This window comes from Notolabrus celidotus, chromosome 24, assembly GCF_009762535.1.
Source record: "Notolabrus celidotus isolate fNotCel1 chromosome 24, fNotCel1.pri, whole genome shotgun sequence".
NCBI lineage: Eukaryota > Metazoa > Chordata > Actinopteri > Labriformes > Labridae > Notolabrus > Notolabrus celidotus.
The window spans coordinates 5,956,398-5,976,005 of record NC_048295.1 but is presented as its reverse complement, the minus strand read 5'-3'; the positions used below and the strand labels follow the sequence as shown (position 1 = coordinate 5,976,005).

General features: G+C 50.4%; 1 protein-coding gene across 2 annotated transcripts; it reads right to left on the bottom strand.

Annotated features, from left to right (window-relative positions):
• Positions 1-3,703: 3,703 nt before the first annotated feature.
• On the bottom strand, positions 3,704-19,471 carry mxra5a (matrix-remodelling associated 5a). 2 transcript variants are annotated; one of them, XM_034678084.1, is made up of 11 exons: positions 18,200-19,471; positions 17,764-17,869; positions 15,779-16,008; positions 14,669-15,691; positions 14,126-14,364; positions 13,896-14,025; positions 13,342-13,732; positions 9,367-13,203; positions 8,329-9,247; positions 7,839-8,165; positions 3,704-7,051 (listed from the first exon to the last, which is right to left on the bottom strand). In XM_034678084.1, the coding sequence occupies exons 5-11, from the start codon at positions 14,308-14,310 to the stop codon at positions 5,461-5,463; spliced, it is 7,380 nt and encodes a 2,459-aa protein (XP_034533975.1). In that variant the 5' UTR covers positions 14,311-14,364; positions 14,669-15,691; positions 15,779-16,008; positions 17,764-17,869; positions 18,200-19,471; the 3' UTR covers positions 3,704-5,460. The 2 variants fall into 2 exon arrangements, with proteins under 2 accessions (XP_034533975.1, XP_034533976.1); XM_034678085.1 differs by lacking the exons at positions 14,669-15,691; positions 15,779-16,008; positions 17,764-17,869; positions 18,200-19,471 and having other exon boundaries at positions 14,126-14,493.
• Positions 19,472-19,608: the final 137 nt, after the last annotated feature.

Genomic DNA, 19,608 nt, shown 5'->3' with positions numbered 1-19,608 from the left:
TGGAGCAGTGTGCAGTTCATACCTAACACTTCTTCACAGATTTATAACAAACTCCATGAAGTTTAGACACTCTGTTTTAAAGAGAGAGAGGAGAGGATCACACTAACGGAGGTAAATCAGGCTTCCTTTGACTCTAATATTTTAAAATTTCAAGTGTTATTATTCTGAGGTCTCAAAGGCTGAACGGCACAAAAGTGTGCGCCAGATTTCTTCCTGTTGTGTGTCAGAGCCTGCAGCAGGGGGCGCTGTGGCTCTTCTGTCTCTTCTTCACAGCATCACTGAGAGAAGCTGATGAATGAACGTGGGACTGCAGGCAACAGTTTCCTGTGTGATCCTGATCCAGCGGGCAACACGCTGCATGTTCATCGTCAGTCCGGCTGTGAGTCTGCAGGATGGAGGAATAAGCTGAACACAGAACTGGATGAGGAGGACCTGGCTTCCTAGAGAGGGAGAGCAGGAAGATATGAGGCAGACAAATCAGACATCAGTCCCTCTGGATTTCTATCAGAGGGGATCAATCATGAAGTGAAAGGGTCACGATCTGAACAAGCTATCTGGTTTATATGCACAACTCTGACTTTGCTCCTGTGTTCATGCATCCCTCTCTGAGTGTGACTCCAGAGGAGGATGTCTGACACGTGAAACTGGACGATTGTGTATGTTAAAGAACACACGATTTAACATGGGGCTCTATGGGGACTGACTCACTGCAGGAGACACACTCTAGTGGACACTGAAGGAACTGCAGGAACATTAAGAGGTAAAATGAGTGAAATCCTGAAACACATAACTCACTGAGAGCCTTCAGCTCAGCTTACACGAGCGACTCTGACCTCGTGAAGAATTTCACCTTCCTGACTCGGTGTGTTTGTTCAGACGGAGAGAAACTGACACCCAACTGTGCTTCCAAGAAAATCCACCTCAGCCAGCCAGTCTCAGATCTCCGGATGAAACCTAACACACCTGAAATGAGCCCACTTCCCTCCACTTCGATGAGGAATCCGTCCTGATGACTTCCTCCTCTGGATGTGCTCGAGAGCGTGCTTCACATCAGCTCCAGCTGTGACTGAAGACGAGCTGTGGGGAGTGACAGGGCGTCCTAAACACCTCCACATGTCTGAAGGCTCACACGCCTCCTCTTCATCATGTGTGGTAGCTGCTGCATTTATATTTTGATTCATGCTCAAAGCCCTTTAGATAACTCGATCAGCGCTTTAACCGGCGGCTCCAGATCCTAATGACCCACAATTTGTGCACCGAAGTAATCGGGGATTGAGAGTAATGACAGTCAGCTGTGGAGGGGCTCTGCTCTGATGTGGAGCAGCAGCTGGGTGGAGTCAGTCCTTTGAGAAACCTGGGCCACAAACCAAACCATATTCCCACAATTAGACAGATGCATCTTTCAGGAACATTCCCCATCGATTTGCTATCTACAGGACTCATAATGGAGGATTTCACAGCCGGTGTTTCTGCAGCCGACAGCCAGAACATCCATTTAGCGAATCCTCTCTGACCTAGGCAGAATAAAGTCAAGAGGAATCAGCATGTTGGCCTGCAAGCATTCACAGCTGCACCAAGACCCCTGAGTCCCCCAGAGGGAGACCATCCAGAGGTCCAGAGTTTACTGCACAGCTGCTGGAGGAGAGAGGTGCTCCGGGAGGTCTCTGCATTGACACGCAGAGAAGGAAGAGAGAGGAGAGAATTATCTTTGTATGCATGCAACATGGAAGGTTCTCTTTAAGATGCATCACCTTTCAAAGGCCAGACCCTGTAATTCAGCCTCACCCATGCAGGACTTGCTGGTCTACCTCTGCTTCCATCAGTGTTTGATGGATTTAGCTCCAAAATCAACGTCACAAGTAGTCCTGATTGTGAAAAACAAACACACAAGCAAGCGTATAAACCCACACCGCCGTAGACAAGCAGCTCCCTCGCTCTGTGAGGTAAACTCTCGGGTTTTATCCTCAGGATACTGGCGTCTCTGAGCGAGATGTAGAATCTGTTTCTGGGTAAAGGGTAAAGTGGATTATAGTTTTTGGGCTCAGAGAGAAATTCTCACGTGCTGGATGTTAAAGCTCTTATAGATGAATCTCTCTGAGGTTCACTGAGGACGACCTCGTCTCTCACGTCGCCTCGTTTTGATTTAGCAGCGGGATCCCTCAGAATTTACAGACCGAGTGGAGACAGCTGTCAAAAACAAGCGATATATCACATGAACGCAGAGCTCAGTGTGCTGCTGGAAACACCACAGAAGAAGAGCTCGCTGCTGCTTTCACTGCCCAGGAGTCTCCAAGTCTGATGGAGCTGTGTTTGCTACTTCATGGTCTGATGTTTCAGCTCATGAAGAGACTTTAAAACTCACCTATCAGAGCAGATATTCTCTCTAAGGCTTCGTTCCTTGGAGGCTGATGGTCAGAACGTCTGCTGCAACGTCAGACTTTAAGAAGCAGGGACTGCAAATTTAGAAATGATGCAAGGTTAAAAAAACCAGGAGAGACATGCAACAGAGACATGCTACAATCATAACATCATAACAGAAGTCCTCCCGACCTGTAGGAGGCGTTAAGTGGAGCAGGATTTTGGTGAAAGAGTTTTTATGCTGGATTTCATCCCCCGAGCTGACCTCTGATGGTGAGCTCTAACTCCTGTCCCCCCTTCTCGCTACTCCCCATCCTCAACCGGTCTTCCCTCCAGGTCTCAGGACGGACCCAGGTTGGATTCGCAGCAAATACCCTCTGGCTCTAATCCAAACCTCTCAGGCCTGATGACTTTGACCTCCAGGGGGTCTAAATGTAGAAGAGGAACTACAACACAGAGCTCTAACAGAAGGCAAAATCAGCTTTTAGTGCAAGCAGCTGCAAAAATAATGAGCTAGAGAGCGAGTGGCGAAACCTAATTGAACACTTTAACGAAAATCTTCATCTATCAGAACTAGTTCTTAAAGAATACTAAGAAAATGACTTTGCACCCTTCCTAAAGTTGCTGCTTGCTGCTTTAAAAGAGACTCTTCTGCCCTTGTTGGCCACCGCACATCACTCCTGATTAGCTCAAATCCCTTAAATATTTCCTGCGCTTTCGTCTCCTGTAAAGGCTTTTCTCCTGATCATCTTCAGTCAGAGCAGATAAGCAGAGGAAAAAGCAGATCAGACTGTTTCCTCGCTGATGACTGTCTCTCTCAGTAATGAGAGCAAGCAGGTGGGCACAAGATGTGAGCTTTCCAAACTGTAAGCGAGCAGGTTCTGGGTCACCGACAGACACAAGGAGGTCACGGCTCGGAGGGGGAAAACATGCATCACTGCAGACTAATCAGCTCTGAGTGGAAAATGTTGATTCATCAGGAGGGAGTGGCGGAGGAGCATCACAAACACGCACCACGGAGACGGTTTAAAGAAAGAGTCCTGAGATCTCAGAGTGAGACTGAAACTAATGTGGGATTTCCTCAGCGCTCCAGATGTTTCTCCTCACTGGAAGACGAGGCCGCCGCTGTATTCCCACAGCGATGATTGCGAGTTTGAAGAGTGATGGTGACCTACTTCCTTCAACCAAAACACTGCAAGGCTTTTTCTCACATTTCAGTTTTCAGCTCGGCTCTCCAGAGAAAAACTCCACTCTGAGTCGTTTAATCACAGAAAGATTTAGAACGTCACTGATTCACAAGATTTACGAGTCAAAGATTCTTCAGCATTTCAGAAACCACTCTAAATTCATAAAAACAGGAAATATTTTATTAAAATATGAGAGATTCTTTTGCATCACAGTCTTTCAAAGACGAATAATTTACAAATAAAGCGTCGGACCTTTTCAGAAGCAGATTAAAAATGTGCACAGTCCTCACAGTTACTGAGATATATCTGACTCCAGTTATAGAAACAAACAGAGGACACTGAGAGGGCAGTTTGAGGAGTTTTAATCTGGGCTCACCTCTCCTGGGTTTGAATGACTGAAAGTTACATCTCTGAACTTTTAGTCACTTAAACCTTAAATCTGTGACATTAGAGCCACAGATGAAAACACCAGAACTGTCCTTTAAGTGTCTACAGAAGATAAGAACAGAGTTGTTAAAGTAAATCACTGCACTGCGTTCTCAATAAGTTCTGTTTTAAGTTAAAGTTATGCATTTCTTTACAGCTTGACGTAATCAGTCATTGTCAGAGGGAAGAGTACACGCACAGTCGAGGATGGATGGGTGGAGCTTCAGATAGAACCTGATTCAGTAATCTAAGCGCTCGCTGAGGAGCCCAAAATAAAACCTCAGATGTTTGGGTCGTCGTAACAGCTGTTTATGGTTGCGGTACCTCCTCCAGGGAGATCAGGGTCCTGAAACGTGTCTGTAAAACTAGCAGAGGATGATCTCACTGGGTTTTGGTCCCATCCTTTTTATGACACCAAAACTGAACTAATCAAACCCATCAGGTCCGCTCTTTGCAGGGTGTTCATGAGCATCTTTAAAGTCCTACTCAAATGTTTTATAGATTAACAAAGCTCTGAATGATGAGGGGAGAATGCATGTCTGATATTCTGTGTGTGCTAGCTCAGAGTCCTCAGGGTCCGAACCAAACCTGCAGATGAAGAAGAAGCTCTCTGCAGCTTCTTTTTTAAGTCAACCTACGTTTGACGCTACTGTCTGCTGTTAACGCCAATCAACCTCTAAGAATGAAGTCTTTCTACAGAGTCTTCTTTATAGAGTAAGTGCACCAAATATGAACTCTAATAAAGCATTTCATGGGAACTTTAAAGAGCCAGAACTTGGAAGATATTTTCCTGGGTCGAGTCGAACCTTGTGTGTAAATGTGCAATCATCAAGTCTGCTGAGGTGAGATGAGATCTTTGGGGACTAATAATGTTCCCAAAAGAAGGCAGAGGGGAGCAGCAATCTAACCTGAGAGGTGAGCGTTGTTTCCTTCTATATGAGACTCCCTCCTGGTCTTACATGTGCGGCCTGCTTCCCTGAGGGGTTAAAGAAGACACTGGTAAGACATGTGGTAGCATCTGGTTTCTGTTGAATCAGGTGAATTTGACTATTCTTCTGTAATATGACCCTGCAGGATTAATAATCATACAGTTACTGATGATACATTCAAAGACCGGATCTTTAGGAGAAGGACTTTAAAGTGACATTGATCTAGGCTGCAAACTTGGACCCTGACAGTTTTGTTTTTATGTTCCGATTTCCCAAACTTTCAGATTTTTTAATTTAAAAGTCAATTGATCAAACTGGGAGTCCCTGTTCTCAGAGGTTTGGGTCCTGGACAGTCGGTGCACTATGGGAGTAAGATATTCAGCTTTAAGCTCCATGCAGGACTCACTCTCTCTGCAGCTGTAGGCCTGAATCAGCTCGTCTTGTCGTGGTTTGAACAGCAGTTTTTACAACACTTGATCATGAAAACATCACCTGCGTTAAAAAGGCAGTTGCGTGGGCATTACAGTATGACGGTGGACCGTGAGGATCAGTCAGAGTCTTCAGAACACATTGAGGAAAGTCGCCTTTGAGTCTGTGCCGATGGCGTTCCTGGCCGTGCAGCGGTAGACTCCAGAGTCTCTCTGCGTGGGGTTCTGGATGATGAGCGAACCTTGAGGGTGGAGATATTTATTTCCAAACAGTCGCGGCTGTGCGCTCACAGCAAGGCGAGTCTTATCAGGAGTTTCCCACGCTACGTCCGCTCGGGGGATCCCAGTCGCCACACAGTTCAGCTGAACGGCCACTCCGCGTCTGGCGTACGTCATGGAGGGAGGGCCGTTTGTAATCTGGGGCGGGAACGCGATAACGATGACAGACACAGAGAGCATCGAGCTCCCGTACTCGTTCACCGCCCGGCACACATAAGACCCCCGGTCGTAGACGGATACCTGCTGGATGGCGAGCGTCCCGTTTGGCAGCACGGCGTATCGTCCAGCTCTCTGCGGCCTGTTGAGGACGACACCGCTGGGGAGCGTCCACGTCAGCCTGAGGGGTTCGCCGCTGGATGAGCAGTGAAGCAGGAGTGTTTGTCCGTTAACAACGCTGACAGGTGAGGCGTACCTGTTCATGATCTCAGGCTTCCTCCCTGGAGACAACGTGATGATGCGCTCTGCGAGTCCTCGAGCATTGCGCCCCAGACATCGATACATGCCGGCCTCAGCCACAGAGGGGTTGGTGATGATCAGGGATCCACTGGGGTGGTGGAAGAACTTAGAGAACCGAGCGCCGCTCTTCAAAGGAGTGCCGTTGGGTAACATCCAAGTGACCTGAGGTAGAGTCAAACCCTCGAAGGAGCAATTTAGAATCATGGCGTTCCCAACAGTCAATGACAAGCTATCAGTTCTCGGGCCTCTGATCTGAGGCCTCTCCACAAGCTCCTTCACGTCCAAGTTCACCACCAGCCGCACCTCGCCTCCCTCGTTCCGAGCGATGCACGACAGCTGCCCTGAGTCGCTGCGTCGTGGTGAGTGGATTTCCAAAGTGCCGTTCTGGTGCACCGTCATTCTGGTGCTCTTGTACGGAGCAGGGAGGATCACATTCCCAGGGAGGACCCACATGATCCGAGGACTTGGTTTTCCTTTTGCAACACAATCAATCATCCTCCTCTGATCCTGGACAGCAGCAGCCTGGACTGTGTTTGTATCGCCTCTTAAACCGTTGATCACTGGAGATGTCACTAGCACCTCCAGCTTGGTGACCTTATGATCCTGTCCTGCATTGTTCCTGGCCAAGCAGGTGTAGTTACCTCCATCGAAACGCTGGACTTTCTGAACCACCAGCGTCCCATCATCCAGGATCTGGTGTTTATCCAAAGCAGGGGAGATGACTCTGTTTGTGGGGGATATCCACGTGACGCTGGGCAGCGGATCCCCTTTGGCGTTACACCTTAGAGTCACCGTCTCTCCGTAGAACACCTTGATGGTCCTCTGCTCTTTGTTCTGGATTTGAGGCTTGGATGCGACAACTTTTACCTTGACTCTGACCTTCATCTCGTCTTTGCCCAGCTGGTTCTCGGCGTAGCAGGTGTAGTCCCCTTCTTCAGGGATGCCCACGTCGTTGAAGAACAGCGTGCCGTTGTCAAACACCACATACCTGGAGTTAGAGAGGCGGAGGAGAGAAGACACAGGGATTATTATCATACATACATATGCCATCACAGTAATATCTGTGTTTGTTTTAATGTGCTTTGACTCAGATGACTACAAAGCTTAAGTATTTGGCGCCACGTCCGTCTGCTGAGCTTTGTTTCCCGTACGTGCTCTGTCGCAGCAGGAAGCTATAAACGCCACAGAGACGTGTCGGAGTTCTTCTTTGTAGCAGCTCGCGCCAAAATTGGTTCTTGGAGTAATTTTCTCCAGAAGTCAGGAGTCATTAATCTTCAGCTTTCACTGCAGCACAGAGCGAGGGGATGAAATCCTACGAGGGATTCGGGCAGGTCACTGAGCGTTGGTTGATTAATTTCCGGTTTATGATTCAATAACAGAAAGCAGGAAAGCTTTAGATATTTGTTTTCTGAATCTCAGACCTTCTGTTTCAATCATAAGTTGCATCAGATGGGAAAGGTGGATAAATGAAGGTTTATGAATCCCCTTCTTTGCTGTCATTGATTCAAATTCACAAGAATCAACATCTCAGTTCCATGTAATCCCAGTTTATTTCTCTTTCTGAGGATCTGCACCTTGTTTTAGTTTCTTCTCTGGCACACCCTCTCTGTTTTGGTGTTTCTGTGGTTTCTGTTTACTCTCAACTTTGCAGAAACTGCAGAGATATTTGAGGGTTTGACTTCATGAAAGAATCCTGTTTTGCTTCAACACATTCAGGTTAGATTATCTGTAAAATAACGTAGGAGGAATAATCTGATTATAGTTTTGGTTCGTACCTTCGACTGCGCCCGCCGCTAACACCGTCCCTCTGCTTCACCGGGTTGACCATGGTGCCATCCGGCAGCGCCCAGCTGATCTCCGGGTTTGGCAGACCAGAGGCCACGCAGTCCACCTTCAGGTCTCCTCCATACACCACCTCCTGACTGGACTGCTGCGGCTTCTGCTTGATCTTAGCCGGCCTGGTCAGCACGTTAACCTTCAGCTGGATGTAGTCGTCTCCCATCTTGTTACGAGCCACACACAGGTAGTCTCCGCTGTCCGTGTCCACCGCTGAGAGGACAGTTATGGAGCCGTTAGGGTACACCTTGATCCTGGGGTCGAAGCTGCACAGGGACAAGAAACAAGATTCAGAGGACAGTGAGTTTAAGCTCTAAGCTACTAATGAAAGCCGGTCTCTAAGCAGACCCTGGAGGGTACCCTGACACAGACTGTAAGCCGCAGCTAGCCTCAGGAGCATCAGTATTTAAAAACTGTGGGTTCCTTTACCTGAACTGAGCGTCCACCAGCTTCTTGGAGGGCGTCCTCCACATGATCCGAGGCGCCGGCTCTCCTGCTGCCACGCAGTCCAGCAGCAGCTTCCCTCCGTAGACCACGTCCGTCCTCTGGGGGGAGGACGAGGTGATGGTGGCCTTGGCGGAGGAGGGGTTCCTCCGTATGCTCAGGTTCACTGTTCTCTTGCTGGAGGACAGGGTGTTACTGGCTGAGCACTCGTACCTCCCGGCGTTCCCTGAGCCCAGCGCTCGTATGCTGAGGGTCCCGTTGGGGAAGACGATGAGGTTGCGGGCGGTGACAGACTGAGAGGCGAGGACCTGGACTCCGTCAGGTGTGAGCCAGTGGATGGAGGGCTGAGGGGTCCCTGTGGCGGTGCAGTGGATGAAGGCAGTGCTGCCTTCAGGGAGGGTGGTGTTCTCGTGAAGGGTCTGCTGGATCACAGGAGGGAACGCTGAGACGTAGAGGCGGACTGAGACCGTGTCCGCTCCCGCTGCACTGCTCCCGATGCACTTATAGATCCCTCGGTCTGTGAAGGAGGCCTGGCTGATCTGGAGCGTCCCGTTACTCCACACGGACACCCGCTGCTGAGGGACAACGCCAGAAGGGGCGGCTGGCACGTGGGCATGGTTTGGGAACACCCATGTGACACGGGGTGTGGGGTGCCCCTCCACTTTACAGTCCAGATCCACTCTGGCCCCGAGCTGCACCGTGACGTCTCTGTGCCGATGCTGGAGGACGCGGGGATGCTGAGACAGGACCACGAGGTTCACCACCATGTTGTCTGTGCCGTACTGGTTCTGCACCTTGCACAGGTACTGGCCCCCGTCCAAGGGCTGCAGGTTCCTTATGATCAACGTCCCATTTGGACGGACCTCGTACCTCTGGACCCTGGTGCTCTGAGCTATACTCGCCCCTGCAGGAGAGGAGGGATGTCAAATGTGAGACAGAGGGTTTAAAAAAGTCTTCATTAGGACTGGAATGAAGAGGACTCATCACACACACTGCTGAGTTATAAAACTGACTCATACATACCACTGGAAACCTTCGTCCACGACAGGAAGGGCATTGGCTCACCCTCGGCCTCACAGGGAAGCTGAGCATCTGTTTCTGCTCTCACAGAGACGGTCTGGAAATTACTTTTCATTATCCTTGGCTTCCCTCTTGGAACAGGTCCTGGTCCTGGTACCTGGTTCCTTCTGGAGTCTTCCAGAGTGCTTGTTAGCAGTCTCTGCGTGAATGCATCGGTATGGGCTGTAGCAGTAGTCTGGGCGGAGGAGGATGTCGGACTGATTGTCTGCTCTGTGGTGGGTTTGAGGGATGGAGAGGTTGGCTCTGCAGACGGATCCAGTGTGGGGTGAGTTGGAGGGAACCTGAGGGGTGTGTGAGACGATCTCTGAGGCTCTGGAGTGGTGGTGGTCTGGCTTGGTCCCTCTTTGGTGGTGGGCTTCAGCGAGGGGCTGGTTTCGGATTGTGTTGTGGATGGTGTTGTGGACGGTGTTGTGGCGTTTGTCACATCAGGCCTGAGAGTAGTAGGAGAGGACGATGTTGTGACTGAAGCAATGACATTAATACCTACATCAGCAGCTCCCTGAAGTGGCATCTCTGCCTCTACGTCACTGACTGTGCCTTTAACTCTCTGAGGAGAAGTTGCAGTAACGGTAGCGGTCTTTGTGGTGACCTCTTCTGTGTGCAAATCCACAAGAAGCATGCTCTGTGTTGTGTTTAAGCCACTGGAGGTTGTCTTGGCTTCGTGCTCGATCAGAGAAGATGCTGAGGTGGATCGAGGTGGAAGCATCTCTCCATCTTTATCAGTAAACGGAGGGTCTGATTGATTCAGCTCCACATCTGTTTGTACTTCATTCACACCCTGCAGACTGCTGGAGGACTCGTCAGAGGGTGGTACAGGACTAAAGTCTCCCATCACGCCCGTTTCCTCCTCCTCTGAGGGTTCGACAGGTGAAGGAGGGCTGCTTGTAACCGTCTGCTGAGTGCTGGATGTGAGCGTCACACTGAGCTCTGTGATCTCTAAGATTCCCGTGGCGGTCTGAGCAGTCGTCTCTCCATGACCTGCTCCTGGAGCGGTCGTTGGAAAAGATGCTGACGTGCTCTCGAGCAGCGGTCTGGCTCCGCTCTGGAGGCTGCTCCTTGTTGCGGGGGGAGAGGATGGTATTGAGGAGAGCTTGTCGTCATGCACTGAGGCTGTGCTCTCTCTATGACTCACTGATGTCCTTGCTTGACTTGGAGCGGGGGAACTGGAGCTGGCTCCTTGTGAAGGCTCTGTTTCCAGCAGTGTGAGAGGAGTCGTCCTGAGAGTTTCTGATGTGGTGTGAGGTTTATTCTGCTTCCTTCTGTTGGGCCTCCTGCGCCGCCCTCCATTCCTCCTCCTGGTGTTCGGTTGACCTGAGGGCGCCTGACCTTTGGACCCCCTCCTGCGTGCAGACGGAGGTGTGAGCGTTGTTGTTGGAGAGGCTGTTGTGAGCATTGCTTGAGGACTCAGATCATTATGTGGCGGAGCGAGGGGCCGCAATGTCCATGCGTTTTCCTCTCGGCTTGGCTCTGACTCGCCCGGGTTGACCGAGGAGATGACTTCACTTCCCCTTAAAGAGTCCTCTCTGTCATTATCGGCGCTGGCACTGACGCTCAGCTCGTCCCCTCTCTCCTCCGATGCCTTGGACGGATCAGCTGTTGTGTCTCCGTCCACATCTGTCTTTGTGCTCAGCTTCTCGTGTACAGAGAGTGTACGGCTCAGGCTCGCCTGCCAGACAGTGACAGCATGCAGGGGAACAGATGTGGTGTGTGGGAGGAACAACACACTGTTTGAAGTGGTGTGCATATCAGTGTTTGTCTCTCTGGCTGTATGTTGAACATTATATGTAGTCTGGGTTGTGTGGGGCTCTGCTGCAGCTTGAATTGTGAGCCAGCTGTTTGAAGTCCTGTCATGTGGAGTGGAGCTGTCAGGCGTCACGTGTGTGTCCTCTGCAGCGTCTTCATTAGTCTGCATGTTTGGAGTGTGTGTTGTTGTGAAGACATCCTGCCCCTCCTCCTCCTGTAAACCTTCAGCCGATCCCTCCAAACCATCCTCCTCCTCGTTCGTCATCCCCTCCTCTGTCAACGTCCTCTCTGGCGTTGTCTCTTCCTCTGTCACCGTCCTCTCTGGCGTTGTCGTCCCTCCCTCTGTCACTGTCCTCTCTGGCGTTGGCGTCGCAGCGTTCTGAGCGTTTCTGTCTCTGATTTTCGCCAATATGTCTGCCCACTTCTCCGGATCTATCTTACTCTTTGACACATTTGTCTTCCTCCTGCTCTCGATGATGTTCTTCCTGTCTTCATCTCGTGCTCCTGCTGGTGTCCGCTGCACTGTCGGCCTCCTCCAGACCTTCCTAGAAGGATGCACGCCCCTCCTGCCTGGAATCACGCCTCCTGGGATCCTCCTCCTCACAGCATCTGACGGGCTTTTTGAAGCCTCCACCTGAGCCCCTGCCGAGTCCCCTGATCCCTCCAGGTCCTCTGTGGGGACTTTGATCTGAGTGTTTACCCCTGAAGCTGACTGAGGTCTTGCAGGAAACTTCCTCAGAGGTCTCACTAACCCCTGCCTCCTGTTGACAGTGACTTTCATAGCCTGCGTGTCCACCCCGTGCTGATTTAAAGCCACACATTTATAAGAGCCGCTGTCTGAGATCTGACTCTGTGAGATGTGCAGCGTGCCGTTGGGATAGACAGACGCTCTGGAGGAGTTAGCTCTGAAGCTAACGATGTTGCTGCTCGGTAGAATCCAGTGAACTTCAGCATCAGGAGAACCAGATGCTGTGCACGGCAGAGAGAAGGAGCTCCCTGCGAACCCCTCCACGGATGAGACAGAGGTGTCGTCTCCTGGAGGAGACTGAGAGGACTCCTGCACCGTGAGGTAGAAAGGCGAGGCGGCGAGGTCTCCGTGCACCTTGGCGATGCAGTAGTAAGCTCCAGCGTCAGAGTGGCTGACGGTTTTAAAGACCAGCTGACCTTCACTGGTCACAGACACTCTGCTGTCTGGACCGCTGTGAAGAGCCTCCAGCTTGGAGCCGTCTGGGAGCATCCAGATGATGACCGCTCGCCCAGAACTCTGCACGTCACAGTCCATTTGAGTCGGCCTCCCCAGGATCGCACTCATCACGTTACGAGTCGTGTTGGTGGACTGGATCATCACCCAGGTCCTCCTCTGCCTCCGCACCATCTCCGCCTCCACATCCTCAGAGACGTGAGAGCTCAGGATCAGCTTCACGACTGTGGCTGAGGACTGGAGTCTGTTCAGCTGCAGGTCTGCAGATTTCTGCATCAGCCAGTCGGGCTGCGTCATCATGTTCACTTTGACTCCTGTGTAGTACTGAGCATCCTTCTCTGAGTCCTGTCTGTACACGTATGTGGGATGAGGGTCTTTCCTGAGCAGGAGGCCTCTCTGTAGGTGAGCCGGGACGCTGCTGTAGTACGCGATCAGCCTCCACAGCCGCTCATACTTCTCTCTGCTAACAGAGCACTCCAGGTCCACAGAGAAGGAGATGTTGGAGACCAGGTGGAGCTGGTCCACCTGCTCCCAGTCCATCCTGGTGAGCTCTCTGGGCTCGCTAATGCTACACTCCAGATCCACCTCGTTCCCGTGTTCATCCGAGAGACCCATGGAGATGTTTCCAAAAGGTTCCCTGAAGTCCTCCATGGTCATGACCTCAGTCTGGACCTCATCTGGAGCAGAAGTCCTGTGAGGGGAGGTGATGATGGGGCTCCTGCAGACCAGGTTCTCCACAGCCTGCAGCTCTTTCTTTTGATGGTGTCTGGGAGAGGAGCACATGGGGCAGAGCTGGCCTCCGGGGAGAGCTCTGTCCTTCTTACACTTCAGGACACCTGGAGGAGAAACCACAGCACGCCACAGAGAGTCAACAACGCTAGACACGAACATTTGTACCCCTTATTTTCATACTGAGAAAAACCTGCAGGGGTGCCCTGAGTTCATGCAACTGTAGCTCTGAAGGATTATCTAACCTGATGAGGTTTTGAACCAATCCTGGAACCACTTCATGTTGCAGTCGCAGGTCCACGGGTTCCCATGGAGGTACAGGTTCTCCAGCTGAGGCATGGTGGCAACCAGCCTGGAGGGCAGAGAGGTCAGCTGGTTGTCCGATAGGTACAGGTGTCTCAGCGTGGAGATGTGGAAGTGTCCCATCAGAGTGAAGGTGGAGAAGGTGGCCGGGTGAAGCTGCTGAAGGCGGTTCCCCTCCAGCTGCACTAGCCGCAGCGAGGTGAGGCCCTGGAAGGAGTCCGGGTGGATGAACTCCAGCCGGTTGTGGTCTAGGTGGAGCCTCGCCAAGGACCAGAGACCCTGAAGAGTGTGTCTGTTGATCTCTGTGAGCTTGTTGTAGCTCATCTTCAACATCTTTAACCAATGAGAGGAAAAACATCAGCATTCATTAACTTCTTTAAACATCGCCCCCTGCTGGTCACTAGAATTAATGGAGGTCTTATTGAGACTCTGCTGCACCACTTCAGGACTCTGAAAACAATCATCCACACAGGAAACACTTTAACTTTGATTTTACCTGAAGAGAAGAGAGGTCCCTGAACGCACCATCAGGCACATTGTGGATGTCATTCCCGTGAACCATCAGCAGCTCCAACTTCCTCAGACCTGACAGAGACTTCTCTGAGATCTTAGTGATGCTGTTGAACCTGAAACCAAAACGTCACAACATTTCATCCTCATTAATTATTAATAACTCATTGAATTATTATTAAAGTATCTAAAGTCTCTGTCAGGGGATGCACTGACCCCAGGTTCATGCGCTCCACTTGTCTGGGTACAGCAGCAGGGATGGCGAGGAGGGAGCGGAAGGTGCAGTGGACCTCTGTGGGCTGAGGGCAGGAGCAGGACCGGGGGCAGGGAGCAGGGGCAGCCCGGGGCAGGATCACAAGGACCAGAAGAGTCTGGAGGACGCGCAGGGTGAGGGGGTCCATCTTTTTGTCCACGGGGAGGGGCGGTCACAGCAGCAGCAGCAGTCCTTCAAATAACTTCAACAAGAGAATTGTTTTTATAGATCGGGAGCGCTTTAAGGAGAAAAAGGGCAGTAGAAGAGTGAAATAAAAAGTAGATTTACTGCAGGAATTAAAACAAAACTTAATCTATTAGAGGTTTATTGGATTTTCCGGATCGCTGCTCACACTTTGGCTCTCATTCCGTGGGCATCTCTGCGCCTCCGTGTCCGCATGAATGGATGAACCGGAGGATTACGCACGTTGCACCACAGCCAAAGTGCTCCCTAAATATTTAATAAGTGCAGCTCAAAACACTGTAATGAAATAAAGATGCTCTTACCTTAAACCTGTGATATCCTCTCTCTTGGGAGCTCCAAATATTCCATCTGAGCGTGGAGGAAAGTCAGAAAAGCGCAGATAATAAAACCCCTGAAGCGCGTTTTAGTGGAAACTGCAGGAATCCGCACACATAAGCAAAAAAGTTTGAAAGTCCTCAGAGTGAAAGTTTGAGTTAAATCCGGAGCCCCCTGCTCTCTGTGGTGTCCAGGCTGAAGTGAGTGAAGTTTGGTCTCTGCAGCGCAGCACAGACGCAACAGGAGGAGTCTGGAGTTCTTGGAGAGACTGAGGAGAGTTTTTGGGGTCCTGACTAATCTGCTGAGTGTGAGAAAGCGCGGTTAGTGTTGCTGGGAGTCAGGGGTGACTCATACTGGAACTATGAGGACTCAGATTTACCGCTAAAGTTTACAGTTTGGGGAACAGCTGGATGGGGAATCAGGAGGGAATTTGAGGCTGAAGTGAAGGACGCACTGTGGCTGCAGAGCAGCAGAGAAGCAGATCATGTGAGGTGAAACTTAAACACAGAGAAGAAGGACTGAGAAGAAAGTTACACCTTTACCCAAACACAACTAAACATCACTCATAGCAACTTTAAGTACATTCACCTCAACACACAGCTCCCTGGAGAGACGCTGAAACATCTGTATCCTGCATGCTCAGAGTTAAAGTTTTCATTCTTGTTTCTGCAGCTCCTGTTTTTGTTCTGGATGCTTTTGTGCATTTTTGACACTCCTGGGCTTTGCACCTCTCACTTCATCCACATCATGCACCTTAAAGACTCTCAGCGTGGGTCAGGAGGGTCACTGAGTTGCATCATAACATCAGTTACTGTGGAGATGAGGAGCTCTACATCCTGATGTCTCTGCCTGTCTTGTTGACCTTCCTCTGATGTGGTTTTGGTGCAGGTGTGCTATCAGTGACACAGTGATGGGTAGAGGCTCTCTGCCCTAAGCTCACCGTCCTTCTGTGACCCTTGATCTCAAAACTAAACTCTGAGGACGATAGCATGAATACGTGATGGTGATTTCTAGGGAAGAAGGAGGAGGAGATGGAGCTGAGGGGCCACAGCTAACAGTCCAGGAAATGTTTGAAGGATGAGGAGGAGGAATCTTACATGAGCCAGTTGAAACCTTCATGATCTCATGGCAGGAAGTGAAGCCCCATAAAAATCACATCAGCTCCAGTTTGATCCGCTGACATGCCGTCACCCTCAGGCTCCTCACGTCTGTTTTTTAATGTGTGACCCATCGCTTCTCTCCGCTCTGCGTCTGAATGTGTCTGTGCATGCTCCTCTTCTGCATCTGAAAGCATGCCGTGCAGCCGTGTGTTAATGAGAGGGCCAACCTGCAGACAGCAGAACAAAGAGGACAGTGAGCCCTGCAGAGTAAGAGCTTTCTAAAGTGTTTTTAAAAAGTGTGCAAGGTGAAACTAAAACGGTTCTCCACATGATGAAGGATGCACGTCGAGAACTAATAACATGTGGAGTCACCATTAACCTCACGAGCATATCTTTGACTGTGGGAGGAAGCTGGAAGGCCCGGAGGGAATGCACACTTGCACGGGGAGAACATGCAAACTCCACAGGCTGCAGGAACCTTCTTGCATGCAGCTTGTGCAACCATACCTGCTGGTCCTGCAGAGATCCTCAGTCTGTTCAGTGGAGGATCAGGTGTCAGGATCTTCCCCCAATTCACCTCTTCATTCAGTCAAACCCTGATGAAAGCAACAACACGGCTTCGTTGACTCCTCTCCTGATTGCACTTTCTGATCAGGCCTGTTTTTGCTGAGTTCTGCATGTTTCATCATTAGAACGAGGTTCCTTCCGTGAGGTTTTGGGCCGTGATGAGAGGGTCACACACACACCACAGGAATCTGCTTCCACTGCTAAAAGTAGGACCAGCCTGAGAGCGGATCTATAAAAGCAGAGGAAAGCCATGCTCGGAAAATCCTGTCAGCAGCAATTTTTATATCAGCAGAGGAAGTGTGGTCGCTTTAATCAGACCGGGCCAACCAGAACAGAGATCCGAGTCCTCTGCGGGTCCTTTTATTTACAGAGATCTATTCTACTCATTACACTTTCATTAAGTCAGGCGTGGACACCTTTAGAAAAGCTCTGTAGGATCTGCAACTTCATCAGACTCTCATTTCAGCACTTTTCAGCCTATGCTTGAAACACACTCTGCAGTTTTTGGAGTTGGCATGTTGTGGCTATCAGACGCTGCGGCCATCACAGCCTGTTTCACCGCTGTAGGCTGGAACGATCTGCAGGATAAGGGTGCACAACACCCTGAACATGAGGGCAGATGTGGATGAGTCCAGCCTCTGTATCCGAGCAGGAACCGTGAAACACCTGACAACACACTGTTAACAAACCGGCTGTGTGAGCGACGCTGTAAAAGAAGCTGTGCGTGTTCCTGCTTCTCCACACACTGTAAATCTCTCAGTCACACATGTGGCTTTCGCATGTTCTCAGGGCGACTCTCTGAGATCTAATGACGACCCGGCTTGGACCGACGCCCGGCCCGCTCCAGGGCTAGATTCGGATCGGACGTTACATAAACACCAGGGGAAGCCTGCTGCTGGAAAGTCAAGGGGGTGAAATCCTCCACATCTGCGGAGAGGAGGCTGACGAGGCAGCAGAAGGTGGAAGGATCAGCTCCATCCTCCCTCCCTCAGGAGTGTTTTCAGAAGGAGCAGGAGACCGAGAGCTCCTGACACAGAGAACAAGCAGCTTTACAATGTGAGGACGGGAGAGCTCACCTCCTCCTCACCTCTGAACACAGATCTGAGTGTAACATGTGTCAGCATAGACAACAAAACCGCCACTGATCCAACCAGATGTTCTCCTCACCGGGGCATTGTGACCTCTTGTAAAAACTTGACCCAGAGCTGAAGACAGCAGGGAGGAGGATGTGTGTCGCTCAAGCGTAAGAGTGTGTTGAAGAAGAGATCTAGAGAGACCTAAACTCTCTGAGGGGACTTACTGATGAGCAAAGAGGAGTGGAAGTTTCCCTCGTCTCTCCGATCCTCTGCACACACACACACACATCCAGGGTGCAGGGATACACCTCACACACAAAGGACGCCTCTGACAGATACCTCATCCTTCACTGGGACTGAACAGCAGCTCTCAGCGCTCCCTGTGTCTGTTACGGTGATCCTCTCTGATGGAGATAAACGGTCTGGAGGAGATCCCGGTCCACAGCTGAGGAAACAGAGTGAGGATCCAGCTCAGGGGAGAGACCATCGATCCTGATCCTGATAACGTCAGGAAGGCTAAGCTTGTGGATCAACAGAGTCTGGAAGTCTGCACCTGAGAGGGGTTTCTGAAGCTTAAGACCAGAATAACAGAGCTCAGAGTGAGAGATAGGCTATATCTGATCTATATTTCATGCATGGTGTTAGGATGTTAAATTAGGACTGTGCAAAAGGAAACTCTGCTCTCTGCTGCACATGTTAGTTGTTTCTTTACAGCCTGCATGTGTGTGTTAATGCAGATGTGTGTGTTAATATGTCTGAGTCCTCACACACAAACCTTATCCATGCAGATCCCAGGTAAGTGTTTTTAAATCTGTCCTCCTCACACACTCAGAAACACGCCTCGGTGAGATTCTGTTGAAGCTTCTTGGAGGCGATGGAGTCACACCTGAGCAGCAGCAGCTGATTAGAAACATCTGACCTCAACGAAGAACAGCTCCCAGGATCCCAGTCAGACCAGGGCGTGGGCGCTGAGAGCTCATTAAGGAGACGGAGGCCTCAGAGGGACAAAACACAAAGAGAGGCTTTATGGAGGGAACAGGACGGCTGCCATGAGATCCATGAGTGAGAGAAAGAGAGAGAGAGAATCTGAGGATTTCTGAGAGAGCGCGAAGAAAGGATGAAATCATGCTGAAGAGATCTGTTCACTCAGAGAGAAGATCTGATCAAAACCAGGACCTACAGGCTCAGAGAGAGAGAGTCTGACGACGCTCGGCCTGGGGTGACCTGGGAGAGAACAAACTGATGAGAGACAGAGCAGAAACCACACACTCACACATACTCTCCATTCTGTGTGTGTTTGTGAGTTCATGCCTCCCCCAGGGTGATGATGTCATCACACAGTTTATGATTATGGTGAGAGAGAAAGAGAGGAGAGAAGGTTTCTTCAGCCTCCTTTAGCTTCTTGTTTCGGTTTGATGCTCAGGAGGCGTTAAAGCTTTCTGTGCACACTCAAAGATGAAGGGATCTGAGGACAAGTTCAATCTGCAACATCAGGAGACACAAGCTCCACAAAACAGCCTTTAAAGAGAGACACGGTGTGAGTCCTTAGGTAGACCGGGTAGACGATGTTTCCTCCTCCTCTCTCTCTCTCTTACATAACTTCATCAGTTGGTCATAAAAATGCACCATGAGGATGCACGCTGCTACACGTCTGCTACACCTGCTGAAGATATGTCCCCTTCAGGATCCTGCTCTTTATACGATCATCAGCAGATAAATCTCAGAGAGTTACGACCACAGAGGAGCTGCAGATGATTTAGAGTGTCGGGTGATTCAGGATGAAGTGGAGCCATCAGCATGCTCTGCACTCCATCCTTCAGAGGAGACAGACTTAAAGCTTCTCATCTGAAAGGAAAGTATGAAAAACTGCACGCTCCAGGTGGACTCTTCAATCTGGGTCCTTGAAAGCATCATGTTTGGTTTGGTGCTCTGACAGCTCTCAGTGCTCTCTGAGGAAAGATCCCTGAAGCTGTCCGACCAGACCTCATGTCTCATTTAGATCAGACTCTCGATCAAAGACCTGCAGGAAGATGATCTTAAGCCGAGCCAGCTGATTCTCTCTAACCCCAGACGACACATCATATTCAAAGATGATTCATGAACCCGGGTGTTTGGATGATCTCTAACCTCTCTGTGGTCTTACAGTCATCATGTTGAGTCTTTCCCGTCTCCTGAGCCAAGAAG

Bases quoted from the DNA above. Each gene is read 5' to 3' on its own strand.
- mxra5a (XM_034678084.1), bottom strand. From the start codon at position 14,310: ATGGACCCCCTCACCCTGCGCGTCCTCCAGACTCTTCTGGTCCTTGTG. The intron at 13,204-13,341 runs GTTAGATAATCC...TTTCTCCTCCAG, and splicing joins TTGGTTCAAAACCTCATCAG to GTGTCCTGAAGTGTAAGAAG. The intron at 7,052-7,838 runs GTACGAACCAAA...CTCTAACTCCAG, and splicing joins AGCGGCGGGCGCAGTCGAAG to GTATGTGGTGTTTGACAACG.